This window comes from Hyperoodon ampullatus, assembly GCF_949752795.1.
Source record: "Hyperoodon ampullatus genome assembly, chromosome: 14".
NCBI classification, from domain to species: domain Eukaryota; kingdom Metazoa; phylum Chordata; class Mammalia; order Artiodactyla; family Ziphiidae; genus Hyperoodon; species Hyperoodon ampullatus.
The window spans coordinates 14,174,711-14,196,919 of NC_136927.1; the positions used below are offsets into that span (position 1 = coordinate 14,174,711).

Consider the following 22,209-nt stretch of genomic DNA (forward strand, 5'->3'; position numbering starts at 1 on the left):
AATATGAAGTGATATAAACCTTGGTAGCTGATTACAGGTTTCATAGTGTAGGAAACTGAGTTAGTTCTATTGAATGGTGGTCTGGGGAGGAAGAATTAACTTGATCTTCTGCCATATTATTGCAAACCCTGAAGCATTGCCCCAGCCTAGGGAATGTGATTTAATTCTAATAAGAATCAATCTTCATTTGGATAGGTCTGAGTATAACTTTTATTCTGTTAAACACAATACACCAACATTTTCCACCATCCCATAGCCCACTTTGGGGTTGGGGGAGGGGTTATAGCTGATAATAAACAATGATACTGATCTCATTATTTCCATATCATTATACTTGCAGTTGTATTGCAAATAAAAGAGGAGAGAAACCAAAAAGTGTAGGGAGAATTTGAAACCATTGCTTCTAGGTATTACTGCTTGATGGCTGGACTTAGCAAAAGCTGGCAGCTGCATAGATTTACTACACAGTTCTCTCCACATGGAAATCTGTAGGCAAATAAAGGGTAGGCGTGAGGAGTGTGGAAATGCATGTTTTTGTTACACCTCCTAGATTATTTCCTTTTGTTTTGTCCCTGACTTTCCAAAAAGATGTACACCCTCGAAATGTATTAATGGAAATTATCAGCCCTAGCCCAGAATTCCTTGGCCTGGAGAAGTTTCCTCTCTCCCTTAAGTGCTTTCTTGCTTCAGGTAGTGAGAATTTGCCCGTATATTTGCAAGGAGAAATGGGTGTCTTACGCATCAAAACCATTGCAGAGGAAATCTGTGTGTTGACAAGATTGTCAATAATGAGGAGAAATCCAGGTCCTCAGCAAAATTCTGAAAATTTAAAAAGCTATCTAGAACTTTTTTTCCCAAATAGTATTAGGCATTCTCTCACTTAACCCTTTACAATTGTTTAGCTTTAGAGTTTACCAGAAAACATCCACAAACATTGTCTCAGTGGACCATCTGACAACACTATGAAGTGGGCAGGTCAGCAGCTGTGGTTAGACAAACTTTGCAGATGAAATGTGCCTCATCGTTGGCAAGGCTGGGACTGTAGCCCAGGACTTCTGACACTGAATCCATTGTATCTTGTCTTTCTGAGAGATAGATGTTATCACCTAGGTCATTTATAGGGTTTTATCTTTGATGCTTCAAGGTTCAAAACCTTACTAGTGTCTCTTTTAGTGGTGTGTGTGTGTGTGTGTGTGTGTGTGTGTGAGTGATATGAATTTTTTAATAGCAATGGCATAATGTATTACTGTTGCCTCTAAATAAAGAAGAAAAAGAAATGCCAAATATAAACAAAGTCTGAATATATCTAGAGCATATAAAGTTTAGGTGTTTATCCTTGAAGATATATCTTAGGGGTGATGAACCAAAGAGCTTGTGGAAGTAAGGAAATAGTCATATGAGATCAATGTTTACTTAATGGTGTAGCCTCCTGGGTATGTTGTTTCTAAAATACCCTCACTATTATGAAAGCCAAGATTTTTAGACTTGGATAAATACTGCGGTCCCTCATCATGGTCAAGAGCCAGGCCTTGCCTTTACAGTAATATCGCCTCAGAGATGATCTCCATTTTGCCAGGAGTTGGGAAAAGGCGACATGCATTGGAGTTTTCTGTTGCTGCACCACATTTTGGGAATGGAGGTCTATGAAAGTTGACCCCTGCCCTTTGTAAAATGAAATCTGACAGTTGCTACTTTTGAGAACACGTGAGAGTTTCATTGTGGAAAATGAATAGGGAGAGAAAAAGGACTTCAACAATTTTATGCTTTTGACGCTAGACGGATAATTCGAATTAGAATTTCTCAACAAAATCTGGCTACACTAGGTGGTTTACAAAATTTAAAAGTTTGTAATTTTTGACCTCCAAAGAACAATATGAGCTGGAAGGACACATGTTTATCTCTGAGGCCAAGGTGATATTTGAAATATTTAGCAACCAGTAGAACAAAGACTTTGACCAATTGCAAGAGATGCTCAGGTGCTTTTCTCTAGTTCTCTAATGGTGGTCTGGATGTACCCAGCTCTGCCAGGCACCAGCCTTTAAATTGCTGGATTGTGTGGGTGTGTGGGGTTTGGGGAATCCAGAGACTCCTTAGTGAGAGAAAAGAGAGGTGTCACATTGAAGGGACTCAGGAAAAGGGGTCATTTACTTCGGAGCCATGGTTATTTACAAACAGGAATGGAAGTATTTCAATATTTTAACAAGCTGAATTGTCATGCTGGTATGTACAAACGGAATTTTAGATCTGTCCTTAGTGGAGGTAGGAAAATTTTCGACTGTCTTTATGAGTGGTCCTTGCAAATCTCAGGCTCCCTTATCTCCTTCAAACATAAAACTGTGTTTAAAACAGTGGATGTAATTCATCAATGCTTTTTCTTTTTTTTTTTTTAACATGTTTAATGGAGTATAGTTGCTTTACAATGTTGTCTTAGTTTCTGCTGTACAACAAAGTGAATCAGCTATATGTATACATATATCCCATATCCCCTCCCTCTTGCGTCTCCCTCCCACCCTCCCTATCCCACCCCTCTAGGTGGTCACAAAGCACTGAGCTGATCTCCTTGTGCTATGCAGCTTCTTCCTACTAGCTATCTGTTTTACATTTGGTAGTGTATATATGTACATGTCACTCTCTCACTTCGTCCCAGCTTACATTTCCCCCTCCCCATGTCCTCAAGTCCATTCTCTACGTCTGCATCTTTATTCCTATCCTGCCCCTAGGTTCTTCAGTACCTTTATTTTTTAGATTCCGTATATATGTGTTAGCATTCGGTATTTGTTTTTCTCTTTCTGACTTACTTCACTCTCTATGACAGACTCTAGGTCCAACCACCTCACTACAAATAACTCAATTTCATTTCTTTTTATGACTGAGTAATATTCCATTGTATATATGTGCCACATCTTCTTTAACCATTCATCTGTTGTTGGACACTTAGGTTGCTTCCATGTCCTGGCTATTGTAATTAGTGCTGCTATGAACATTGGTATACATGACTCTTTGAATTATGGTTTTCTCAGGGTATATGCCCAGTAGTGGGATTGCTGGGTCATATAGTAGTTCTATTTTTAGTTTTTTAAGGAACTCCATACTGTTCTTCATAGTGGCTATATTAATTTACATTCCCACCAACAGTGCAAGAGAGTTCCCTTTTCTCCACACCCTCTCCAGCATTTATTGTTTGTAGAATTTTTGTTGATGGCCATTCTGACTGGTGTGAGGTAATACCTCATTGTAGTTTTGATTTGCATTTCTCTAATGATTAGTGATGTTGAGCATCCTTTCATGTGCTTGTTGGCAATCTGTATATCTTCTTTGGAGAAATGTCTATTTAGGTCTTCTGCCCAATTTTGGATTGGGTTGTTTGTTTTTTTGATATTGAGCTACATGAGTTGCTTGTATGTTTGGGAGATTAATCTTTGTCAGTTCCTTCATTTGCAAATATTTTCTCCCATTCTGAGGGTTGTCTTGTTTATGGTTTCCTTTTCTGTGCAAAAGCTTTTAAGTTTCATTAGGTCCCTTTTGTTTATTTTTGTTTTTATTTCTATTTCTCTTGGAGGTGGGTCAAAAAGTATCTTGCCGTGATTTATGTCATAGAGTGTTCTGCCTATGTTTTCCTCTAAGAGTTTGATAGTGTCTGACCTTACATTTAGGTCTTTAATCCATTTTGAGTTTATTTTTGTGTATGGTGTTAGGAAGTGTTCTAATTTCATTCTTTTACATGTAGCTGTCCAGTATTCCCAGCACCACTTACTGAAAAGGCTGTCTTTTCTCCATTGTATAGTCTTGCCTCCTTTGTCAAAGATAAGGTAACCATATGTGCATGGGTTTATCTCTGAGCTTTCTATCCTGTTCCATTGTTCTATATTTCTGTTTTTGTGCCAGTACCATAATGTCTTGATTACTGTAGCTTTGTAGTATAGTCTGAAGTCAGGGAGCCTGATTCCTCCAGCTCTATTTTTCTTTCTCAGAATTGCTTTGGCTATTCGGAGTAATGTTTTTCTTTATTCCAGCAAATAATCACAGGCTATTGGGGATCATAGCACATTGGTAATATATGTTCCAAGAAACATGGAGTCATCTCAGTTTTGCTCCTGTTCTCTCTTGGGAGTAGCACCTTAGCCTCAACTCATAATATGTCAACACAGACTCTGATATTCCCCCTGCATCCAGGAGACTGTCTTGGAGTAAACCTGTTAATTTACCATACATTTATTGTATGCCTGTACCTGGAAAGAATGGTAACTTAGAATTTGGGGGTACCCTGATTCAAAATTTCAGTCCTGTATGATTTAATCTTGGAAAATGAACCTCAAGCACCAATAGCATCAGGAACCTTTAGTATCAAAGCTGGAAGACTCAGGAACCAGATGGCACAGTCTGGCCTTACCTTACTCCAGACATGCTTACCCAAGGGAAATGGACAAAATGCTTGTTAAGGCTGAAGCCTCCTGCTAGTTTGACAGTTTAAGTAAAGTAAATATTATTGGTGCATTGGTTTGTAGCATTTTAACAATCTGTGTGGAATGTCTGTAGATATTTCTTATGAATTCAAGGAGATCTGTTTGATAATAATCCTTACTAGCAGAGCTGCTGCTGCCTGCATGACGCCTTTGCATAAACTACAAAAAGGTGCCTTATCATGTGCTAGTCCTCTTAGCTGGACCACTTTGTGCAGCCACAGTCTGCACCTGGAAACTAATGGCAGGCCTTACCCACTGGTTTCCAAATTTCCATGCTTTCACAGAACTCTGGCCATGGTATTGTCCCTCAGGGATATGGAAAACTGTGGGTGTCCCTTGGGTGTCATGGCCCTGAAGGATTGGGGGAGTACATTTATCCATATTTGATACCAGGGGAGTCTTCTGAGCATCTGGGAATTCTAGGAAAATCATTGCCCTGTGGGAGTGGTCAGACATGCTGCGTTCTTGTTCCACTCAGCTTCTCATCTCTCTGTGACCTTACTTAGGCCACATCCTCTTCAGGACACATTTTCTTTGTGGTAAATTGATGGTTGGGAGATTCTGATCCCAGCAATCAGTGTCCTCTGGTGTTTGTTCCAAACAGCACTGGATGACCTAGAGCTATTTTCCATATTTACAACTCAATGAAAATAACACTATGGTTCAGGATGTTCATACATATCACTACTTATTATTACTTACTTAAAATGTGGTTTTTTTGGACAATATTTTGCAAATCATGAGTACTTTTGAGAGAAATTCTCAAAGGAACACTTGGAGGAAACAGATTAGTGACCCATAGATAATATAATCTCCAGCTTAAGTCTTCTTTATCTGACCTGTGACTTGAAAAATAGGGATGAAAAACAGCTTCAATGACATAGGAAAAGTAACATTTATCAAAAACAAAATCCACTTTATTACCAGGTGAACTTAGAGTTTTACTATCAAATGACAATGCTATTTAAATGTCAAAGTGTGGTTCAGGGACTGGCAGCATCAGTACCGCCTGGAAGCTGGTTAGAAAGGCAATTTCTTGGGCCCCATTTCAGACCGACTGAATCTGAAACTCTGGGGGTGTTTTTCACAACCTGTGTTTTCACAAATACTCCAGGGGATTTGGTTGCCTGCTAAAGTTCGAGAAGCATGAAAGCATTTTCACCTCTCAGAGTAGCTTTGTAAACAGCATGTCACCTGATTCTTATCATCACCCTGTAAGTGTCACTTGGATGACTTTTACTCACATTTGATATATGGCAGGGACACAGGTAAGTTGAATGACCCAGGGTCACACAGTCAGTTTTATATATTTATTATTTATCTCTTGGTATGTTTGGCATTTGGCATACAAACATTTTATCAGTTTCTCCTGCACTAAAGCTGACCCCAATTTGACTACCTATTTTTGGAAAAAAGCCTATCACCCATGTTCTTTCAAGTTCTCTAAGACAATAAGTTACATGATTTTATCTAATTTTTCTTTTATTTGCTCATTTTTTGATATCTTGTTTAAAAGTTTGTGAGGTAACTGATGTCTATTTGCAATGTCTAACATATGAATTGTATAAATTTTAAAAGACAATGTAAATGGTAGATGCACCTTTAACAAAAGTTTAAAAGATAAAATTTTAGAAGTTAAAATGGAAAAAAAATGAAACTCTCCCACCTATCATTAACAATTAGTTTGTTTATGTTCATACACCAATAATCACATTTGTACAAATCATGTTATATATGTTATTTTGGAGGCTTTTTTCTTTCTTTCTTCTTTTTTTGGGGGGGTGGGGGCTGTGCCATGTGGATCTTAGTTCTCCGACCAGGGATTGAACCTGGGCCCCAGCAGTGAGAGCACAGAGTACTAACCACTGGACTGCCAGGGAATTCCTTGCTTTCTTAATATACCTTGAAAAACTGTCTATGTCTGTCAATGTCATTCTTTTGTAACTGTCATAGTCAGAAAAAGAAGAGGGGTGGAATGAAAGAGGGATTGTGAGACAGAGAGAGAGAGAGAGAGAGAGAGAGAGAGATTTAAGGAATTGGCTCATACAACTGTGCAGACTGGTAAGTACAAAATCTATGGCTGGCATGTTAGAGACCCAGGAAGAGCAGAGTTGGTGTTGAGTCTGCAGGCAGCCTGCTGACAGAATTCCCTCTTCCTCAAGAACAGTCAGTCTTTTTCTTAAGGCCTTCAACTTATTAGATGAGGCCCATTCACATTATGGAGAGTAATCTGCTTTAGTTAAAGTCCACTGATTTAAATGCTAACCTCCTTTAAAAATATATCTTCATAGCAACATCCTGGACATATTTGAGCAAATATCTGGGAACAATTGCTTAGCCAAGCTGACACATAAAATTAACCATCACAAAAAATATTACTTTTCATGGGTGTGTATATTTCATTTTATTTATGAACTATAGATTATCTAATCCCCTAAAGTTGGAGATTCAAGATGCTCCCAATTTTTTTATCCGAATACATAGCACATCTTTGGCTATTTGAGTCATTTTTGTCTTCAAGATCAGTTCACAGAGTGTGGAATGGAATGCATATTTCTTACTTTTAAAGACTTAACTTCTGATTTCCAAATTGCCCTTGGAGATGGCTTTACCCCTGGAACCATAACTTGAAGACTTTGGAGTAGGGAAAATGCCAGACTGACTTTGATCTTCTTTCTTCCTAAGCTTGCAGATCACTGGGAACAGGCATGATGCTGAGCTCCTGGGCTACCTCCTCAATTGAAGAAGTGGCAGAAGCTGGTCCTGAGGCACTTCGCTGGCTGCAGCTGTACATCTACAAGGACCGTGAGGTTACCAAGAAGCTGGTGCGGCGGGCTGAGTGGATGGGATACAAGGCCATATTTGTGACGGTGGACACACCTTACTTGGGCAACCGCTTCGATGATGTGCGTAACAGGTTCAAACTGCCACCCCAACTCAGGTAACCATGGGCCTCTGATCACTGGGTCCCTGAGCTGGTTTTCTAATTCTCTCTGCTCTTGTCATGATCCAGCTCCAAAGACTTTCTCCAGTTTCTATGTGGGTGCCCTGGGGAATTAGATCTTCACAAAATGTTGGTCCCAAAGTATGGTTGACTGCGATTTGTCTAGGGATGATAAAGTCTGGGTTCTAGAGATGGTGCCATTGTCAAATATCCACATAATCCTCAGCAAATCACACCCCTTATATGGGTGTCACGTACTTGAGCTATAAAAACAGAGACAGGAATTGCTGTATACTTGTAAAAGTCAAAAAAAAAATTATGTCTCAGAGTGCATTAAGGGCTTTGAGTAAGATGAATTGCCATATAGACAGAAGATATTTAATTTAACCTAAACAACAGCTTGTTATTGTGATCCTAATACCCTATTTCTTTGTCTGCTGAAATAAAAAAGCCCCCTTTTAATTTTATTTTTATTGTATTTGGAACAACTCTGGCAAGGAAGATTGAAGAAAGCTAAAAGAATGGAGACAAAAGAAGCCACACACTTGCTCCTTCATCTACTACTCCTTCTTTCAGCAATATCCCTCTTTTGTTGTGGTTCACCCATGGATCAAGATGCATTAACTTATTCACTGGTTCATTCATTCTTTCATCCATTTACTCATTCATTCATCTTAGCTAAAACAATGTATCTAGTAATCTAAAACTAAACTGTGAGCCCATCCATCAGCAGGGAATTGTTGTCCTTTTCCCTGTAAAAGATTAGAATCATCTTGAGTTAAAGCTAGAAACTCAATGGAGTTTACTGAGAAAGACCCCCAACCTCCTTAAGCTACAGATCTCCCCTCCCCTTCATTTTTACCTTCCCTCAGTTCCCACCAAAATCTGCCCTTATGTTTTTCATAGGGCTAAAACTATTTGACCAGGAACCCAAATCTTAGTTTTCATGGAGGACATTTTGATGATGGGATTTCAAAGCATCCATCAGAGTACAGGAAATGAGGGATGCCTTCTTTGGAATCCTAGACCTCACTTCACACGGACTGTTGCTTATTTTGTCTACATATAAAGTTAATCCTTTTGAAAGATCCAAAATCTAAAAGATTCAAAATCAAATCAGCATTCCACATAAGGACAATAAGATTGTTGGAAGCCAGGAACTCCATATGTATTAGAGAATGGGATGTCTCTCATGCATCACATAAGTCCATAGTCTTATGTAAGTGTCACATAACTGTCATATAGCTCTGCTGTGTGTATACTTATTTAAGTATAAGCTACTATGCATAAAATCTTGCTGTTAAACCATATGTAAATGAGCTGTGTGATGTTATCTCCGTGACACTTCCAGGTAAGTTTAAGATATTATTTCTGTATGGGATACCGTCAATGACCCAATGGTAAAGTGCTCCCCCTGACAGCTGTCAATCACCCCGCTCCACGCATCCCAACACTGAGTTGCCCAAACATCCTGTCTTTCTAAGAGAACAAAAACAAAAACAAACGTCCCTGACATATTCCTACTTCTTGCCAAATTCGTCAGAAAGTAGATGGTTTCAAATTTCCTTAATATGAAACCTCTATTCACATTATTTCTCTATTTTGGTTGCCTTCATTTGTAGACTTTCTGAAATAATTAGTTTCCGAGTATTTCGGCTTCTGACAGGAAGTGTCCCTCATTGTTTCGCTTCGGCCATTTAAAAAGGAATTTACTATTCCTTTTCCTCCTCCTCTTACCACTTCTACTAGCAACAACAACAATAATAAATAATACAGTAAGTTTTCTTTAAGATTAGGAAACAGTTTCTTGCTCTGGATAATAAAAAAGTGTTTCAGAGCAGTATCTACTTAGATGGGGGATGACACGTGTTAATTCTGGCCAGTATCTCTTGCTCCTGGGTGCCAGGGCCATTTAGCCAGGAATGGGAAGGCTGTTTTGCTTTTTCCCCCTTTTTGCTCCCAGGCTCCTGCCCAGATGACGTGAGGGACTGGGAGACAAAGGCCCTTTTCAGCTGTCGATGTGCACAGGAGTGGCCACGGCTCCCCAGCTTGTCACATCTCCCGTCTGAAGATGATCAAATAATGAGCCACACATCCAGGCTACGGGGAACACAGGAAACACCCCTTGCTGGTGTCCTGGCCCCCAGTGCATACACTGGCCCTGTTTGTCCCTGTGGGCTTGAGGGGGGCAGCACCCTAGGGCCCACATTCAGCAGTGAAGGCAGAGCACATGATGGGAGGCCCAGGCTTCCGCTGGAAGCCACATGCTACCAAAAAGCTCATCTGTTACAGCCTGATATGAAATCAGGTTTCTTTCCTCAACTGACCTGACTCATAGAAGGTGAAGCCGGGCTGTTCAGAATGAGGTTTGGCAGGCAAGGGAGGCAGGAAATCCAGAGGAGAATGAGTCTGTAAAGCGGCGGCTCCTTCCAACCCTCACGGCTTCCTCTGCCTGGAGGGGAGGGGGCGGGACCTGACTCCTGGCGTCTGGGACCAGCCAGAGTTCAGGAGTTTGGTAATCTCTGCTTGGTCCATATGCAAAACACACGTATGTGTGCAGTATAAGTGGCCCAGAGGTCCCCGAAACTCAGGGGGAGTAAAGCGAATTCTCATCTGCTCTTGGCAGAGGAGAGGATTGAAGCCAATTCACCAGACTGGTTCCTGAGGCTCTGAGACAGGGACCTTCATCCATCTCCATGCCCCACAGAGGTGGCTCATTTACCCCGGGTTAAGATTTGGCTCTTCAGTGCAGCACCAAGGCAGTTAAAAGAAAAGAAATTTCCAATCATCGACTAAGATCAAGGTAAATCATAACACCTACACTTTTGATGATTTGCCCAGGGACATGCTTCCTTATGCCCTGAAATGATGTATTCATCACAACAGCCAGAGCACAGCCCACAAAAAGAGACCAGACTGCACTGTCTTCCCCGGTCTCTCTGGATAAAAGTGGCCAGTGAGTGTCCCCCTTGCTTCTCTGACCTCACTGCCCAGCACCCTCAACTTCATTCACTCTTCCTAGAACCTCTGGCTTTCCTACTGTTCTTTCAACATGCCAAACATACCTGCCCCTTAGAGCCTCAAAATTGACTCTTCCCTCTGCCTGTAAAGTTCTTTCCTCAAATCAGTGATGACTAACTTCACTTCCTTTACATTTTGACATCAGGGGTGACTCTACATGTCTTTATGTTGGGAAACAAAAATAAAAAAATAAACAGTAGAGATCAGAATAGAGACACAATATGTGTGAGGATCTTGGGTTGTGGAGGTGGAGGGAAGAAAAGGATTTGAAGGAGGACTTTGTACATGACCCAACAGCCTCTAAATGATTGGTTAGGAAAACGTTCACAGCATAATTCACATAATATTAAACAGAATAATGACCTCCCAAAGATGTCCATGTTTTGATCCCTGGAAACTGTGAATATGTTATTAATACTTTACCTGGTAAAATGGACTTTGCAGATGTGATTAAGTTAAGGATCTCAAGATGGGATAATTGTTCTGGATTATCACAGTAATGGAAAGCATTCTTATAAGAGCAAAGCAGGAGGGTCAGAGTCAGAGAAAAAGATGCAATGAGAGAAGCAGGGATATGAGTGATAGCGTGGGGAATCAGGGACTGTAGGTGGTTTCTAGAAGCTAGACAAAGAAAGGAAACGGATTCTTCCCTACAGCTTCTGGAAGGAAAACAGCCCTATCGACACCTTGAGTTTAGTCCAATGAGATACATTTTGGGCTTCTGACCTCCAGAACTGTAATATGATAAATTTGTGTCACTTTAAAGCCTCTAGGTGTGTGTGTGTGTTATAGCAGCAACAGGACACAACTACAATAGCACAGATCTGCCAATTTCCTCTACAAGGTATCTTCTCATTGAGACCATGTTTACCATATTTAAACTTTCAAGTTAAGCATCTACCAGATCGCATTCCTCTTATTCTGCTCTTCTTTTTTCTTTATTTTGTATAGCACTTATATTCTAACATGCTTCATAAATTACTTATTATGTTCCTGTTTAGTTTCTGTCTCCTTTGCTAGAATATCAACCCTAGGTGGCAGGCATTTTTGACCATTTTACTAAAACACTGGCACACAGTAGGTGCTAAATAAGTAATGTTGAATCAGTCAATAAAAATGTGCTAAATCATAAGAGATTTACCCAATAAAACAAGATCAGTAAGAAGTTGAACGAGGGTCTGGGCTCATACTTAAAATCCTTGCCCTGAACCTTTCTGCCAATTGCCCAGCCACACTGAAGAAGAAATTAGCAGGGCTACGCAATCAATAGAAATGTTTTCCTAACCACAGAATTAAATGCTAGTGTTCCATGCACCAATTTCTATAATGTATTATGAATGTCTCTCTCTCATGTTGTGTTGATACCATGTGTTATACCGTTTGTTATTTTATAGTTTGTTTCCCAGAGTGGAGACATATGGCTTTATCTTTATATCTTTAATGTCACGTTATCAATACTTATAATGCAAAATATTGTATATTTCTCAGTAATAGTCATCTTTATCAACGTTACAACTGGTTATTTAATAAAGTTAGCTTTCTTTAGTAGTTGTTACCTTTGTATAATACTAACTTACTAAAAACTAAGATCATTTTTATATTAGATTAAAAAGCATATTTGGGGGCCATTCAAGGCACAATGAGTCTCTTACAAAGAAGAAATCCTATCCCTTGCCTTTGGGTCATTAAAAAGATTGGGATTTGGAGAATTAAGTCCCAAGTAATCATGTTATTATTTTGATGTTGCTCTTTTCCTTCCTTATGAAATGGAGTACTTTGGTTATCAGAAGCCGCTTTAAGTGTTTTTCTGTGTATATGTCATAATTCTAATAAAAATAGCATTCATGGAGGTTTCCTTCAGAGCCATGGGTAAAACACTCCATCGTGGGTCTCTGTCAAGATATCTGAAAACTTTTTCTTGGCTTCTGGCTTTGAACAACGTTTTAGAGTAACAACAAGGCTTCATTGTGCCCTGAAATTTCTGTAAGGCAACATTCATTCAAGTGTTGATCTGCATTTCACCATCCAAGAATAACAACAGTTATTTATATAATTTTATCCATGTTTCTGTTTTTTCCTATCCATTTCACCCTTTCACCCCACCCCTGCTGAAACACTGTAGCTTGTTTGGGATGGGGGTAGGGTGCTATGCAGAGAATATACACATACAGATATTATTCTTTTATTTTTTCCCTTGGTTTTGCTATAGGATAGACAGACTGGACCTTTTTCTTATTAACAATATTATTTAGAAGTTTGTCATTTAATATCACTTAATATCATTTCTAAGTAATGGAATAGCTCTCCATAGTAAGGGTATGTTTATTGATCAGAAGGTTAGCTTAATTAAAGTTAGGAGGACCACAGAAGGCCAAAGTCTGTGATAAAATGTAAAACCCTAAGTGGTTTGATTAAAAAAAAAAAATCCCAAGTATTTCAGCTAAAATCCAAACCAAAACTCAGCAAATAGATGGATACCAGTATGACTCTCATGGAGTTGGAATTTTCTGTGATTTTTAATGGCCACCTGAGTCAATGAAATTATTAGACTAACTATTCAATCCTTATTGAGAAAACTTTGCCAGTGGTTGAAAAGAGTTACTTGGGATGTGAATGTTCATGTCCTTATGTTAATAGATGCCACCCAAGCTACACAACCAGCTATTTTAGCTGAAAGCACACTAAAAGCATTAAACCTAATTTTGTATTGAAGTCTTATGATTCACTCTCTCTCTTTTTTTTTTTTTTTTTTTGGCTGCACAGTGCAGCATGCGGGATCTTAATTTCCCAACCAGGGATTGAACCCATGCCTCCTGCAGTGGAAGCATGGAGTCTTAACCGCGGGACCGCCAGGGAAGTCCTGAAGTCTTATGATTCTCTTAAAAAAAAATAAAAATAGTGTGCCTATGTGCTTCTAAGTTTATATAAAAATTGTTATAGCCTTGGCTCCAAGATCCTTTCTGTGTTCAGTGGCAGAGCCAGTGGAAGGGAATAAAAACCTATGACTAAGTGAGAGATACAGCTGTACTTTTATGCAAAGAAGACATTGGCTAGCATGGTAATTTATAATGTGCAGAACAACAAGGTGAGTCCAGATCATTTTCATCATTCAAAGTCAGCCTTTTAGAGAAATGAAGTAGGTAATTGGATTTGGGTCTGTAGGGCAGGTAAGTCACATGGATGGTGCCATTGTGTATCCAGATAGCCATCAATCCAGTTAGTGGTCAGAGGTGCAGGCAGGAAAGATTTTATCCCTAGCTTGGAGAACTGCCAAAATCTAGTCAAGATATCAGGATATTAGACTAAGAGAAAAGACGTCAGGTATAGAGTAAGCCAGTAGCAGAGTCTTACAGATGAATTAGAAAAATACTGTTCTAAGCTGGGTTAACAAAATTAGACATAGGAGAAGGCAGCAACTCAATGGGATGTGACTCAGTTTGGGTTCCTTTAGGAGCAGAGTGAGAGGCACTGTTTTGAGTACAAGTAGTTCTTCTGGAAAATGAAAGGAGTAGGGAAGAGGTGCAAGGGAGGGGAGGTAGTGAACAATGGACATGTTTTCAAGACAGCTACAGCTATGGGCAACTAAAGTTTAACACTGCTGGGAAACTCTGGGAGATCTTGTAGAATACTTCTCAGAGTTAGTCTGCCTATGTGTGAAGGAGCTGGGGTATTTATATATCAACACCCTTGACAAGTTGAGTCCTCTGCCTAGATGGTGACTCAGGCTCCAAGAGCAAGAAAAAGTCATATGTATTAGTCAGGTTCTCCAGAGAAACAGAACCAATGGGATATCCATATCTATATATCAGTATCTATATCTATAGAAAGATTTAGTATGAGGGATTGGCTCACACAATTATGGAGGCTAAGAAATCCAACAATCTACTATCTACAAGCTGGAGGCCCAGGAAAGCCAGAGTAGTACAAGTCCAAATCCAAAGGCCTGAGAACCAGGGGAGCCAATAGTGTAAGTCCCAGTCTGAGTGTGAAGGCCCAAGAACTGGGAGCCCATAGTGTAAGTCCTGGTCAAGCCAGAAGGTTTAACAACCAATAGCTCCAATGTGCAAGAGCAGGAGATGATGGACATCCCAGCTCAAACTGAGAGAATGAATTTGTCCTTCCTCCACCTTTTTGTTCTACTTGGGGCCTCAACAGATTGGAAGATGCCCACCCACATCTTTCCTCAATCTACTGATTTACATGCTAATCTCACAGAAACACCCAGAAATAATGTTCTACCCAGTTACCTAGGCATCCCTTAGCCCAGTTAAGCTGACAAAACTAACCATCACATCACAGGCAAAGTAAGGAAGGTCTTGATAATTGGAAAACTCATGTCTTGGTCAGGATTGTCTGGAAGATTGGGGAGTCTTAGTCAGCAGGCAGAGAGCCTCACAGAAAGCAACTAAATGGCAGAGGGAAAAGCAAGAGCTGACAACTCATTTGCTGGGAAACACTTCCCAATTCTCCCTATGCCCAACACCACCACCACCACACTAATAGTAGGACAGGGAAAAGAGTCTACAGCGACAACAGACAGAAGTTGTTAACACATGTTACTGCAGTTCCAGTCTCCTCTAGAATTTTCCACAAGGACTTTGAAAGATTTCTGAAGTCAAATGCAATTACCAGAATGCAATTGAGATCTGAGTGAAGAAAATGTAATTAGGAGTCAAGAGACCCAGTTTGGAACTCAAATGCTGCCTTAGCTAGTTTTATACTTGGGGGCATCTCATTCTGCAGCTTTGGTTTTATTTTCTACGTAAAATAGGAATTATAGAGTATTAATTTTATTTTCCAAAAGCTTTTAAAATTGTGGCTATATGAATGCCCTTTGTAAATTGTAATGCGCCAAGCAAGTGTTCATCTTTATGATTAGTATGCATTGCTGGCTGAAAATAGCATCAAATTTATTGTTTATATTCATAACCTAATTAAAAAGGTAGAGATATTTAAACTTGACCAAACGTTTCTCCTTTAAACTGATTTATTTATGTAAAAAACCTAAGATGTAAAATAAACTTTAAGTGACCAATTAAGTCCACTCGATTGTCACATTTAGCCTGGAATCCTCCACCAAAACATGGAAAATGTAAATGCAGTCAATCTGTAGATGGTTGAAGAGTGAACAGCCCATTGATTTGAAAAGGGAACCCTGTTTTTTTTTTTTTTTTCATTGAATGAGTCATTGTAAAGATATCTTTAACTTTGGGAAATATCTCATTTTATGTAATTCTTTATTTCAGAATGAAAAATTTTGAAACCAATGATTTAGCATTTTCTCCCAAGGAAAATTTTGGAGACAACAGTGGACTTGCTGCATATGTGGCTAAAGCAATAGACCCATCTATCAGCTGGGAGGATATTAAATGGCTGAGAAGACTGACATCCCTGCCCATTGTTGCAAAAGGCATTTTGAGAGGTTTGTTTATTTCTCTACTTGAGTTGACCATGATTTTATGATTCTTTATGGATATGATCATAATACTTTTTCAGGGAAAATAATCAGGAAAAATTAGTATGGAAATAGAGACATCTTATCTCTCAACTCTCCCTTTTGGTGTTAGTGAGTAAGTATTTCCTCCTTCTTAGGTAGCATTCTGAAGGAGAACAGGATTCTCATGAATTAAGAAGTTACCTTTTCTAAAGAATTGGGATGCCATTGCCTTATTTTGGAACTGTCATCAAATCACAGAGCTTGGCAAAATCTAGGTAGAAGGTCTTGAGTTCATTGCTTTGGTTGAAAGCTGCCAACAGCTGCTCTCAGACAACAAGAAGCCCCAAGGATGATATTATGACAGCCAGACCTGTTTAAAGAGCCTTTTCTCTTTTTCTTTTGTTCCCTCCCAGTACCAATGACTAGAACTGACTTTTTGAGTGTGGTGAGTCCCACATCACCTCCCTTTAAAGAAAGGCTGACAAGAACATTAAAATCCTCAAATATCAAGCCGTAGGTATTAAGGAACTTCACCACTTCCCCAGTATCCACATGTATGCAAATCCCACAGGGAGGTACCAATGACTATAATAATTTGGAGTGTAAATGTGTTCACCCACAAAAATGTTTTCTTGCCTTTGAATATAGTTCTTAAGTACTGTTATATGAATAACTGCCCAAAACATATTATTTTAAATGGAAATGTTTAAGTAAGTGGCTCTAGGATGAGAGATTCTATTAACTTATCTCAAGGTTAACAATGACATAGAAGCAAAACTTTTTCATAGGCTTTACTTGAATATGTATGAGCCCCATAGCCCCTATTTATAAAACTCTAGGCATGTCCTCGACTTTATTTAATATTCTGTACACATAAATAAGCTAATACAAGTAAAAGAATGGGCCTAATGAAGCTTTTAAGTAGTGGAGATATGTTTAAATCCAGATCTGTCTTAATCTGTGATTTTAAAACAAAATTGTCACATTCTTTCCTGTTGACCATTGTCTTAGTTCAAAATTTCTGTGGATTATACTTCATTGAGCATACCCTGATATTACAGACACCTTTAAACAACAGTTTCACTGACCTTGCTTGCATCCATATTGTAGTCCATGATTGTAGCTATATTCAACTGCAGGTACTAAAGTATTAACCTGAAGATCTGCCACATTCATTCATCCATTCAATTATTCACTCACTCATTCATTTCATAAACATTTATCCTGCTTACTGTGTGCTAAAATAAAATAATTTGAGGTCCTTGACCAAAACGACACCCCATTCTTGTGGGAGACAGACATAAAAACAAGAATTTGGGTGCAATAAGATGTTAACAGGTGCTAAGACTGAAATCTATGCAGCATAAGGGTGAGAGTGAAAATAGGCTTTAGACAATTATAAAAGTGAATTAGGGAAGGTTTCATTGCAGAATGAAAGGTGATCCTTGAGTTTTGCCATGATATCAGGTCAAAAGACTCTTTTTCAGACTTCAATCATGACAAAACACAGCAGTCACAAGTTAACAGTGTTAAAACATATAAGCCATATTAGAGAATGTAGACTTTAAGATTGTTGAGCACCACTAAGAATATTGATCAGGGAAGCCACCTCATCAGATTAACATCTTAGAAAAATCATGCTTTGTGTAATGGACCTTCTCAATGGAGGTGACCAAACTGTGGTCAAGGAGGCATTTTAGGAAACTGTTTTGCCCAGACAAGAGATGACTGTGACTGACCTACAGTAATGGCAGTGAGGAATCTGAGAGAGTGTAGTTATTTTACAAAATTAGTGCTGTTTCAAGTATTTAATTCACTCTCATCACAGAAGTGGCCCAGGGCAGTTGGCTTAAAAACACCAAGGTCATTTAATTTTTTAACCAACTTTTCAATTTTGTATTCCCAGTATATATAATTTTCTACAACTTTGTCCTCTAGGATATGACATGAATCTATTGAATTAGACTTTACTATCATGTGTTATGTTGAAAAATACTTTGGCTTCTAGAACTTCATTCTGTGGTCACTTTTACCAAGGACCACCACCACCACCATCACCTCTCTTTTTTCTTCTTATCCATATGTATTATTTACTTGCTTGTCATATTTTCATTATGTTTTGCACCCAGTACACAGTCCAAATGTTTGTTAAGTAAAATCCTCAGTGGAAACTACATGAATGTCTATAATTAGAGAGAGCACAAAAGCAAGAGAAGGAGAGATAGGGCATTTGGCATTTGAAAGGAAATAACTTATCTATACATGTACAGTTTACATTGTCTAGTTTTTCTGTAGCTATTCATTTCATTTATTTAACAAACAAGGATCATCACTATGACAACAGCTACATCAGGTGGTACACATGCTCAATCTGGGTGGAGGGGAGACAGGTGTGGCAAGGCCAGTTGTGGGAAATTCAGGTGTCAATATTTCACAGATCTTCATCCAGAAGTCACATGGACTGACTGAGAGTCATCTATCCTCTTTCATTTCCATTTTCCCAGAAAGACACAGATTATGTTTGTAGGAACATGAAATCATGGGCAACTGAGAAGATCTCAGTGAAACATCCCCCCTTACCACCATTTTAAGAATTGCATTCTAATGAATGCAAATTGGACTGCAAGATGTAATCTCTTGCTGTGGTTAAACTCTGCCTTTGGAAAACTAACACAAACTCCAAACATGTACTTGAAGCAGGATTAGGTCTTTGCCAGAACTCACGCTAACAAATGGCATTTGAGCAGACATATGCTTTTTAGAGTTGTGGGGTTTTTTTTAATTAAAAAAATTTTAAACTAGGCTGTCTCACTTCTGAAGTGGCTTTTGGTCTCTCAGAAACTTCTCTAACTCATTATTTTCCTATCTACAGTTTTTAAAGACATTTTCAAAGAATATTCAGCATTCCTGGATTGTGTACAAAGCTGCTGCCATGGAGCTAGGATTTAGTTACTAAACTCCTGTTGAGATAGCACAGAGTCCTGGGTCAGAAACTCCAAGGGCTTGAGTGTAAATCTTGAGTACTTACATTTCACTTTGGTATTTTAGATTAAGTATGGAAATAATGTGTCAATAAGATAGCAAATAGTGCTGTTCACTATTGACTATTGTGTTTGTCGATCAATTAGTGTATTAACTGGCAAATCGACAAATGTGGAATGGCATACCAGTAAACTCTAGGGATTAATGAAAATATCAAAGATTCATCAACATTTTGCTAAAACCGTTTTGACCCTCTCGTTACGGAAATATTTTTCTCTCTGGGTTAAAATAAAATGTAAAACGATGGACAAGATTTCATAAGTAAGTAGTGAAAGGGGCTCGTATCTGGTCCTAAATGATTACTTTCTTTTTTCTCTAGATACTCATGATCCTATCTTCTGAGCAAACCACTCTGTCTTTTCTCCCTACATTCCCAACACTGCCTGGAAGAACACAGAAAACCACTTGAAATGATAGAAGACAACAAACTATGACTTAAGTAGCACTTACTTCAAAATGAAAGGCTCATAATAACCATAATCCTCACTAGGATGAAAATTTATTGTTATAAACAAAACTCAAACAAACTTGCCAAAATTGTCCAGCAAATGAATCTTCTTCTACCTACTCATCTTCTTAGTTAACACTCCCTGCACCATCAGATGAAAATAATAATAATAATAATAGTGCATATTCATCTGAGTGCTCAACATGTGTCAGGCACTTTCGAAGTATTCATTCAACTCCTTTAATCCACAAACCAATCTTATGTGCATCTTTATACCCATTTTGTAATTTAGTACACTGATGCACAAGAAAAAGTTAAATCACTTGCCACTTACATGGCAAGCAAGTAGCAGATACAGGATTCAAATATAAGTGGTCTTATTACTAAGCCTAAGGTGTAATCTCTTTTTCATACTGTGTAGGATCAGTTTATTGACAGTATTCAATATCTCAAAACAGGTTATAGCTACACGGTGGCAGGTATCTGCATATACATAGGAGGATTTCGTACATCTTGAATCACAGGGTTCATATATAGTTCATATATTCTGATTTTTTAAATTTTGATTTTATGTTTGGTATCACATACACAACTAGATAACCAGGGCAATTCCAAATACATTTTACATTGTTCATTAAGGTTATACATATGGTTATATCTCGACTTTTAGAAAAATACCACACTACATCTTTTTATCAGAGTAGTAAACTCATGTAAACATTAAAGCTGAACTAGCCAATATGGCAGCTACTAGCCAAGTGTGGCCATTCAAGTTAATTAAAATTAAATAAAGGTAAAATTCCAGTTTCTCACTTACACTGCCACACTCCCATTACTCTATGGCTACATGTGCTACTTTATGGAACCACACAGATCTGTAACATTTCTATCATCACAGCAAAGTTCTATTGGACTGCACTGTATTAAGGCTGTGTCTTTAGAGAACCATTTTTCAAACATGTTTTAAATGATGGTATATTGGGCTTTTGGTTCAAAACACTCTTATCAAAACTAAGACCCCACTGAAATTAAAGTATAGAAATCCAAAAATACATAACACTTATGACAACAAAGCAAAGGAAAATGAGAGGCACAAACAGCAGAGAAACCTCAAGAAATTTATGAAAGAAACAAAATGTAAGAGATCATGTTGACAGGAGGAAAGTGAAAAGAAAACTGCCTCTGCAGGTAGTCTTGGTGAGACTGCTGACAGCAGGAGCAAGTCATATCATGGGATGCATCAGGGGGCTCTGGGTGTCTAGTGTGTAAGTGTGACAGAGATGGGGGATGAAAAGTGGAAACTGAAAAGCAAGGGGATTAATTGCAGTTCTGTTTGTGAAGCTCACATACCAGCCAATAATCCTGTCCCCCTAGTGCAACAATAGAAAACTTGGCATAATAACTTGCTTCTTTTTAATGAAATAAATGGGTGCTGGGACAACCTATGGGTGGATGACCTTCACAACATGCCATGATACTGTCCTCATTCTGACACTGAAGTTCACAGTGCAGTAGCCCCTCAGTTGACTTTCCTTGTCTTGTCCCACATGGAGTTCTAAGAATTTCTTCTCCAGGCAAAGACTTGGCAGGAATAAAATTGATTTGCAAAACAGCTCCGGAAGCCTATATTAGCTCCCTAGTCTTTCTTCTTTGTATATAAGTGAAAAATTTAGCATCACAAGGCATTTCAGAATGCCTTGAGTTAATATACAATATTTGTTTTTCTCTTTCTGACTTACTTCACTCAGTATGACAGTCTCTAGGTCCATCCATGTCTCTACAAATGATCCAGTTTCGTTCCTTTTTATGGCTGAGTAGTATTCCGTTGTATATATGTACCACATCTTCTTTATCTACTTGTCTGTCAATGGGCATTTAGGTTGCTTCCATGACCTGGCTATTGTAAATAGTGCTGCAATGAACATTGGGGTGCCTGTGGCTTTTTGAATTATGGTTTTCTCTAGGTATATGCTCAGTAGTGGGATTGCTGGGTCATATGGTAATTCTATTTTTAGTTTTGTAAGGAAACTCCATACTGTTCTCCATAGTGGCTGTATCAATTTACATTCCCACCAACAGTGCAAGAGGGTTCCTTTCTCTCCACACCCTCTCCAGCATTTGTTGTTTGTAGATTTTCTGATGATGCCCATTCTAACTGGTGTGAGGTGATACCACATTGTAGATTTGATTTGCATTTCTCTAATAATTAGTGATGTTGAGCACTTTTTAATGTGCTTCTTGGCCATCTGTAGGTCTTCTTTGGAGAAATGTCTATTTAGGTCTTCTGCCCATTTTTGGATTGGGTTGTTTGTTTTTTTAATATTGAGCTGCATGAAATGCTTGTATATTTTGGAGATTAATCTTTGTCCATTAATTCGTTTACAAATATTTTCTCCCGATCTGAGGGTTGTCTTTTCAGCTTGTTTATAGTTTCCTTTGCTGTGCAAAAACTTTTAGGTATCATTAGGTTCCATTTTTTTTCTCTGTTTTTATTTCCATTACTCTAGGAGGTGGGTCAAAAAAGATCTTGCTGTGATTTATGTCAGTGTTTTTCTTATGTTTTTCTCTAAGAGTTTTATAGCATCTGGCCTTATATTTGGGTCTGTAATCAATTTTCAGTTTATTTTTGTGTATGGTGTTAGGGAATGTTATAAGTTCATTCTTTTACATGTAGCTGTCCAGTTTTCCCAGCACCACTTACTGAAGAGACTGTCTTTTCTCCATTGTATATCCTTGCCTCCTTTGTCATAGATTAGTTGACCGTAGGTGTGTGGGTTTATCTCTGGGCTTTCCATCCTCTTCCACTGATCTATATTTCAGTTTTTGTGCCAGTACCATATTGTCTTGATGACTG

At 38.6% G+C, this 22,209-nt stretch overlaps 1 protein-coding gene across 1 annotated transcript in view; it reads left to right on the forward strand.

Moving 5' to 3' along the window:
• HAO1 (hydroxyacid oxidase 1) overlaps nt 1-22,209 on the forward strand; it is a gene marked incomplete at both ends in the record, with an annotated part of 57,992 nt that overhangs the window by 18,700 nt on the left and 17,083 nt on the right. The window contains 2 exons of the mRNA XM_079719597.1: nt 7,149-7,404; nt 15,675-15,850. Coding sequence (XP_079575723.1) covers nt 7,149-7,404; nt 15,675-15,850 — 432 coding nt within the window. The remainder of the gene's footprint in view (nt 1-7,148; nt 7,405-15,674; nt 15,851-22,209) is intronic.